Source organism: Pinus tabuliformis, chromosome 6, assembly GCF_031772625.1.
Source record: "Pinus tabuliformis cultivar Carrire ecotype Pingquan chromosome 6, CPIR1, whole genome shotgun sequence".
Classification (NCBI taxonomy): Eukaryota; Viridiplantae; Streptophyta; class Pinopsida; order Pinales; family Pinaceae; genus Pinus; species Pinus tabuliformis.
In genome coordinates, this window is record NC_142292.1 from 1,338,158,268 (window position 1) to 1,338,167,100 (window position 8,833).

The window sequence follows — 8,833 nt, forward strand, 5'->3', positions numbered from 1 at the left end:
ATTGCCAAAGGTTTCCCTGTTCCATCTTTTGAGGTGACTTTTGAGAAATCTTAACTTCTGCTGGAATTGATACATTTTTGCTCCTTCTGGGGGAATGAACAAAGCCCAGGTGGTCTTGACAAAGTCCTTGAAAGTGGGATGCGTAAGCCAGAATCCTTCAAAGCGAAAGGGTCTTTTTATTAAGTTACCTGGTCTTTGCCATTGTAGAGCTATTGGCCAGTGATCCGATCCAGTGTGAGCAAGTATGGCTGCTGAGATGTCTCCTCCTAGGTGGACCGCGTTGTCTGAGAGGAGGAAGCGATCCAGTTTGGAGGCAATTTGATGTTTGCCAGCTCTGCGATTTCTCCAAGTGAAGGTGCCATTACAAAACGACATATCTATGAGAGATGTTGATTGGATAAATTCCTTGAAGCGATTGACTTCAGGTTCCATTCTACTCCTCCCTCCTATCCTCTCTTCAATTTTGGTGATCATGTTGAAGTCCCCAGCAACGATCCACAGTGGATGCCTTCTGTTGTTACTTAGAGCTTCAATCGTGTCAAGGAGAGCTACTTTACTTCCTGTGTCTTGTGGGAAGTAAACATTTGACAAGTTTTAGATGGAGGAGGAATGACTTGTTGAAGAGTTTTGTGAACCCAATGTTTCGGACTACGAAGTGAGTCCATCATCAGGGGATTTGACAAGTTGCCGTGAATATTGGTGCCCAAAATGTGAAAGGTCGCCTGTATAAGTTAGTGTGCTGCATGAAAATCCGAGAGGGATACCGCTTGGGTATTCCAAGCGATTTCCAACCCTCCTGAAGCTCCAGATGCGTCTACTGCAACTGACCGACATCCAGGCCAGCCTTTTGAGAGAATGCTGCCTAGCGTAGTACTGTTACACTTAGTTTCCTGGAGAAAGCACATTTGTGGCTTTTCCTTTTTTATCATGTTTTTTAACATCCTGAGTTTTCCGGGGCTGTTTAGCCCTCTTACATTCCAAGACACCAGCTTCATGATTAACCATTGACAGAGGGCTTGTAGTACTTTGTCAACTTAGTGTATCTGCCTGACTCCACCAGGATTTTCCCAATCTCTATCGTTCTTTGCAGATCTGTCTTTCTTCCTCTCTTTTTTTGTGTCCTTTGGGCGCAGATTTCCATCCCATTGGCTTCCTAGTTGTATCCCGAGTTGGTGCTGATGATAGGCTCGTGAGATGATCACTTCGAGCTTATTAAGTTGGAGCTCTGGAATTGAATCGAATGCTTTCTTTTTGCATGCAAGCTCTAATTCCAAAATATCTAAGCCATTCAGATCTATGCTTTCTGGCTCTTCTTCCATTATTTGCACTTGATTGCTGTCTTCAATGCTGGTCTCTGGATTCTGGGGGAGGTCTGCTTTTCCATCAACTTCCATTTCCTTGTGGATTTATGCGGTACCTTCCTGATCTCGTTTAAGAATGGTGGGGATGATGATGGGGGACGTAGATGTGGGAGGGGATTTAGATGGAGGGGGAGGTGAAGAGGAAGAAGGGTGATCAGGGTTGGCATCAGCATTGGTAGGGAACTCATCTGAGGATTGGCCAAGAATATCAAAGCTGTTCTTGGTTACTAGGCCATGGGATTTGTTAGGCTGGGGTTTGTACCCATTTTGCGGCTTTTTGTGAGAGGGCTTCCTGCTTTAGACTTTAGTGAAGCCATCCTGGCCAGGGGTACCAGAAGAGTCAAGGATGTTGATTTGGACATTTTGAGGGCAGTCCCTAAAGAGATGTCCTAGGGCATGACATTTCCTACACTGAAATGGAACATGTTCATAGTCGAGAGGCTGGATCCATTCTTCATCTCGATGTGAGAGGGTTACAGACTCTGGAAGAGCTTCATTGAGGCGAATGAAAACACATATTCGAGCGTAGGAGATGTACTTATGAGATTTGGTTTCTTCTGCCACTCTGATATACTCTCCCACCCCATTTCCGATCCCTCTAAGGATGTCCTCATCCCAGTATTCGTTCGGGAGAGAGTATAATCTGATCCAAACTAGCGCCCACGTTAGATCTTCCTTATCTGGATTAAATCTGGGGATCCATTCCCTCAGGTATAATCCAGCTGAGTTAAAAAAGTAGGGCCCTTCTACTAGTATTCTGTACTTATCCTCTTGGCAGAAAAAGATTGCTGTAAAGAAACCTTTCGGCCCTAGCTGCAACGTGACATCTCCTTTAGGTTTCCATTTCGCCGCTATCCAGCCATAAAGGGCTTTCTCAGTAGGCCAGAACCCTATGAACTTCCCGATGAGGGCATGATCGCGCATATACTCTATTCTTCTATCAATCTCGTCTCCCGGCAGCTCTATTCGTGGCCGCTCCTTGGCCACAGGTCTGCACGTTGTTGAGGAAATTTTCAGGCCTTCTTCAGTCTTTTCTGCTCCTTCTTGTGGACTGTTGTCTCCTTCTTTCCGTCTTCCATTTTCCTTGTTGTCATTTTGGGGTTTTTTTCCCCTGTTCAGGATTTCCTTGTCCACTGAACCGAAAATGATGTTTTGTGCAGGGTCACTCCGCGACGGGGAGGGCTCTGACGCCCCCCCCAGAGGTTGTGCCATAGCGTAGCCTTAGTGCTCTGCAGCTCTGAAACGCTGCAGAGGCTTTCTCACCTCCTGTGATGATCTTGCCTGGTGTGCTGTCGGCGCCGTTCGTGGGTCGCTCAGAACCCTAGCAGAGCCAAAAAAGGATACCAATATCCAATTCCAATAGATTATACCAACAACCTTGATATTTAATTCTAATCGTTTATTATATTTATTTTTGAACAATATATAATATACATATTTAAATTTTAAATATATTTTTTAAATTTTTCCTATATATGAACATATATATATATATATATAAAAGCATGATATAGATATATAAAAAATATGTTTCAATATTGGAATTGAATAAATTATTTGAATACCTATGTTAACTTATTTTAATATCAATTTTGTGTATAAGCCCATATATATATATATATATATATATATATATATATATATATATATATATATATATATATATATATAATTTAAATACGTATATTATATATTTTTCAAAAACCAAATGCCATGTATTTATTACATAAAGTAATTGAAAAAAAAAACAAATCTTATTATCCTAAATTTTAGCATTTTGAGAGAAAGAACTAGCATAGATGCATTATCTATATATATATATATATATATATATATATATATATATATATATATATATATATCTATATATATATATATATATATATATATATATATATATATATATATATATAAGCACCGAGAGGCATCAAATCTCTTGAGGTGCAAAACTTTTTTCATGTTTTGCACTCTAAAAGAGTGTTTAACCTAGAGAGATTTGATCCGACTTGGAACTTGCTAAATCCATTATTGAGATGGATCTATAACGGTTTAATGCCAAAAACAATGTAAATTCATGGTTGAACAAACTCGATGAAATCATTTTCCTCTTATTTTATTGTGAGTGCAAGTCCTTAACAAGAAGAAATGTCACAAATATGTTATGATTGAAATTCACTACATTCGCTATTTCCAATGGATTCTAGTGGTAATAATTGTTGGAGCTTTGACGCTATGGAACTTTGCAGGAAATGAACAATCCCTCACCTAGAAATCCTTTTTTCATTGTAGGGATTCAACTGTAAGGAAACTATATTAACAAAAAAACTCCTAGAAGATTTTAACTAGGTGAGTGCTTTGGAGAATCTGAGTGAGTCTTTGTTTGTAGCATCTTGAAAGAGTAATGGTGTTCATATCAAGATAAAGGTGAATGTAGGATAACATAGATGAGTTGGGAGAAGTGAAGTCAGCTAGGGTGGTCAGTTTCATGTCAAATCCTCCAACACCCTAGTTTGCACTACAATGTAGTATTGCGCAAAGTTGACCACCATTTATAGGCGAGACATAAATGTTGTAATGTCCCTTTACAAACTATAATAGTAGAAGGGATTGACTTATTATCCTACCAAGATTCCCATTCGCTATATTCATGAAAAAATGGAATTAGATGGTTTTATTTCTTAATTTCATCATATTTAAAAGATAATATTTTAATAATTAAATGGAAAAAAGGTAAGTCACTTTGATAAAATAAAAGAAACCCATAATATTTTGAGAGGAATAAATAATTATAAAAGGAAATAAGGAGGCTCAAGGGGGACATGTGTGGATGATTTAAGAATTAAACTTGAAGCTCTAGTAGCTTACTGTGTGAGGGGAAATCCTTGTAGAGATCCCAATTTCGGTGGTGAAACTATCCACCCTAGCTGGTGGTGATTAGTTTCAGTATTGAAACACCCACCTAACTAGTCTACAGGGAGAACCACTTTAGGTTCTTCATTGATTCTCGTTAGAGAAGAAGGATAAAATATAGGAGACTAGAAGGCTCCAGTTATACTAGTGTGCATCTCTCAAAGAAGGTCAAATTAGAAAAAATCATGCAACCTAGAGGAGGGTGGAATTGACAGAGAACGAGGACCAAATTACTTAAGAAAGAACATGGGCCAAATTATTTATTGTAGAGTAAATTTATAGAGTAATGCATTTGTGGATACCATGGAAGACTAAATTTATGAAGCTATGTAGGACAGAGTTAGAAGCGCTAAGTTGGTTTTCCAAGGGCATAATACTTACAAAAAAAATAAAAATTGGATAAATAAGAGGCTTTGGACTGGGTTGATCTATTGCAGAGAAAATGAAATCAATTTTCCAGAGGTCAACTTGCATCTGGGAAGAGAAATATTCAACCGCCAAGGAAGATTTCTAAAGGAAAGAAATGTTTCTAGCTAGATATTAATTATCAAGGAGGGTGAATTGGTGCTAACCAAATTTTCTATAGCATTTGCAGCCAGGGATGGAGCTAAAGAATTCTTAGAAGGAGGACGAGTATATGCAACTTTGGTAGCCAAAAGGCGCCTTATTACAAAGGAGTTCAATGAATTTGAGGTTGAAGTGCTAGGTGCTTATAACATGGTGTGTACGAGGAAGGTCCCATCGATGGATTTGAATATGGGTAATTATTCCCTTGCATACGATTTCTATGTGGTGGATATAGTTGACCCTAACCTTCTGTTGGGATTCTAGTGGATTATTGCTATAGTAAATGGTGGCGATCCCAAGGGAGGATGCATGGTTTTGACCATTTAATTCTTTAGTTCGAGTTTTGTGGTGTGTGACTTTGTTGCGGTTTAATGTTTGTTTTCAGCCCTCTGTACTGACCTCGGGGTTGCGACTATGGGTTATCACTTTCATCGAGGGTGTTTGGAGGTCATTTCTCCTTTGCGATGATCTGGCTCTATGGGTGTTCTGTGTTCTCACCTGGTATTTGTGATGGATGGTAAGTATTGTGCCCTTTTTGCTCCATATGGCAGTTTATTGTGCTTTGTGGTTCTCTGTGGTTTATTGGTGCTGTGCCTCTACTCGTCCTCTGTGGTTTGTCATTGCTATGCTCTCCTCGTTCTCTATAGTGACTCACTGCTCTTATGTTTGGAGGGTTTCAGGTCTTCTTCCTCTCGCAAGTCTGTTTGTATCTGTTATTTGCTTCAAGCTCATCTCTGTTCGATTTGTGGTGATTTGTTTGTTGATGTGGGGTCTAGTTATGGTTCGGCTCTACAAACCTTAGGTCCCTGCTTGGCCACTACATAGGACAACTCGACGCCCTCAGTCTCAGGGTAAGCTCCTCCTACCGATTTCAATTTCACTCCCTATTTTCAAAGGTCCTAATGCTCTGGCTCCTTCGTGAGCAGGCAAAATGTGTCCATGGCTCATCCACTTGTGGAAACCCTCTGTTGTGGGTCTCGGCTCTCGCCTAGGTAAAGTCTTCGTTCTCATTCCAGTTGGCTATTATAGTTGTTTTTTTACTTTCGTGGCTCAATATTGACCACTGCCCTCCTTGTGGTGGTGTGCAGGCCCTTCCAAGTAAGCGTTGCTCCACAGCTTCGTCCTGGGGACTGTTCACGGGCTTAGGGAAACATGGGTAGGGTCCTTTCATGGATATAGTGGTTTCTTGCTTGCTTTGTTATGTGTCTAGTTTGTAGTTGTTTTGTTTCTTGCTCTTGTCTCTAATTGAGTTATACCCTTGAGGTTTTGGGTCCTTTTTCTCTGTCTGTGACCTCTGAGGTGCTCATGCCCTCGCTATTAGATTTAGGCATAGCCTATGGACTATAATGTGTTTTGGTTTCATGGGTTTGGAACCCTCCAAGATTTCCAGATTTCAGATTTTTTATAGTGAATTTTTATTGAACGAAAAATGAAAAATGCCATGTACAGGAAATGCTTTTTGTTTAAATGGAGAATGTAATAGTACCTGGGATTTGTTTTGTTGAGGAAAAGAAATCTATATGCTGGTGTACCTCTATTTGGTTCTCGATCTTGTAATCTTGCTTGTTACAGAATGCTTGTCGATGCCTATTTGAATCTTTTGAAAAAAAAATTAGTTTCACTGTCTTTCATTCATTTTGATGCATGAAGCATCTATGCACAGAAAACGTAATGAAATTTAATCTACTTTACTAGATGACAGATTTTGAATTGTTAACTATCATAGAAATTCAAATAATTTTGGGTTACAACTTCTAGGCTCTCTCTCCCTTTTGGATGGCAGCCCTTCCATCCTCTCTCATTTTTCCTTTTCAATACAATATTAGCAGTTCCTTTACAGTTTGAGGAACTGTTCCTCAGTTACTTTTCAGTTGCTAAACAGTTTCTTCAAACAAGTTCCTAACTAATCCTATTTTGTATAATTTAAAAACTAACAATGGCTGAGTCAGCCTTAATTTTAAATGAAACTAAATGAAACTAAATGAAATAGAAACTTGAAGTGTTTTCCTCCCTATCTATTAAAATAAAATGAAAATAAAAAACATCTCCTAGTTATCGCCTAGGGTAAATTAAACTCATGGCTCCTGTCAATGAGCTCTTCAATAGAGTACCTAGTGCTTTCAATCTGGCCAGCATCTAACCATGAACTCTCTTCAATAGGATGACCCTTCCACTTCACTAGGTACTCCAAATATTCCTTCCTACAAGTCTGTCTGGCCACCTGGGTATCTAGGATGTGTTCGATCTCTAGAGGCTTTGCTTGGGGAATTTGTTTAATCCATGAATCATTATCTTTTTGGGTGTCCCATGTTCGTCTCTTCGAACTGTGTTCTTCATCTGCTGTAGTGTAGGGGTACAGATCTGCCACAATGAAAATGGGTGAAATTCCAATACCTGGGGTAATTGAAATTCATAACCATTCACAGAAAACTTCCAAAGAATCCTGCAAGGCTGATTTTTTTTCCATTTCAACTTGTTGTATTCACCTTTAGGAAACCTCTCCTTGTGTAGGTGTGCTAATACCAGGTCTCCTACGTTGAATTGTACCTCTTGGCTTTTCAAATCTTCCTTCTGCTTGTATCTTTGGCTGTTGTCTTGTAATTTTAACTTCACCTGTTCAAGAAGATTGCTGATTGCCTTTGCAAAAGCTTCCCCATCAACACTCCTGCACTCCAACTGTCCCAAATCCCGTAACTCATGTACTCCACATGGGTGCATTCCGTATAGGATCTGGAAAGAACTACTATCCGTGCTTCGGTTAGGTGAATCATTATAAGCAAATTCCGCTTATGAAAGCAAACGATCCCACTGTTGAGAATTTTCTCCAACCAAACTCCTCAATAAGTTTCCCAAACTTCGATTCACCACTTCAGTTTGACCATCGATCTGCAGGTGATAAGTTGAGCTGAAGTTTAGTTTGGTGTGTAATTTCTCCCATAGGGTTTGCCAAAAATGTACTCTAAACTTAACGTCTCGATCTAAAACAATAGACTTCCACAAGCCATGTAATATGATTATCTCGGTAAAGAAAAAATGTGCTACATGTGTGGTGTCACTAGTTTTCCTTCATGGAATGAAATGTTCCATTTTGGTGAAACGATCCACCACCACCATGATGGAATCGAATCCCCATTGTGTCTTCAGCAGACCTAAGACAAAGTCTAAACTGAGAGAGTCCCATGGTCTGTTTGGAATAGGTAAGGGCGTATATAACCCTGTGTTCTGGCTATGTCCCTTTGCAAGCTGACACACTTTGCATCTAGTCACAAACCTCTATACATCTCTGTGCATCTTCGACTAATAGTAAAAGTGACTCAACTGATCCAAGGTCTTGTCTATGCCAAAATGTCTGGCTAAACCTCCATTATACTTTTCTTGGATTAAGTTCTCTCTCATAGAACATTATGGAATACACAACTGCCCTCCTTTGAACAACAACCCTTCCTGCATATTATAGTCCAACCATGAACTGTTATCTCTCAACAATAGATTTTGGCAAGCTTCATAATCTTCCTTAAAATCTGCATCTGCCTCATACAAGTCCTTAATATGTTCAAATCCTAATACTTGTATCGTAATTTCCTGTAGGATCAAATTCCTCCTGCTTAACGCATCTACCACTTTGTTGGCTTGACTGCTGATGTGTTTCAACACAAATGTAAAAATCTACAAGTACTCCACCCACTTCTCATGTTTATGGTTTAGCTTATGCTGCTGCATAATATACTGCAACGTAGAATTGTCTGAAAACAAGACAAATTCATTGGCCAATAGATAATGTCTCCAATGCTTCAGCGCTTGAACCACTATGTAAAATTCCTTATCATAAGACGTGTACTTCTACCTAAATTGATTTATTTTCTCACTGAAACATGCTACTGTCTTGTCCTATTTGCTGAGTACTGCACCAATGGCTATCCCACTGGTGTCACAATGAACTTGAAAAACTTTGTTAAAGTCTGGTAATCTCAAAATTGATTTTTCAGTAATTTCCC

At 39.3% G+C, this 8,833-nt stretch overlaps 1 protein-coding gene across 1 annotated transcript; it reads right to left on the reverse strand.

The window, feature by feature from the left end:
* Positions 1 to 1,658: 1,658 nt before the first annotated feature.
* LOC149263546 (uncharacterized) lies at positions 1,659 to 2,573 on the reverse strand. The gene has a single exon (XM_089388894.1). It carries the CDS (start codon positions 2,571 to 2,573, stop codon positions 1,659 to 1,661), a length of 915 nt encoding a protein of 304 aa, XP_089245020.1.
* Positions 2,574 to 8,833: the final 6,260 nt, after the last annotated feature.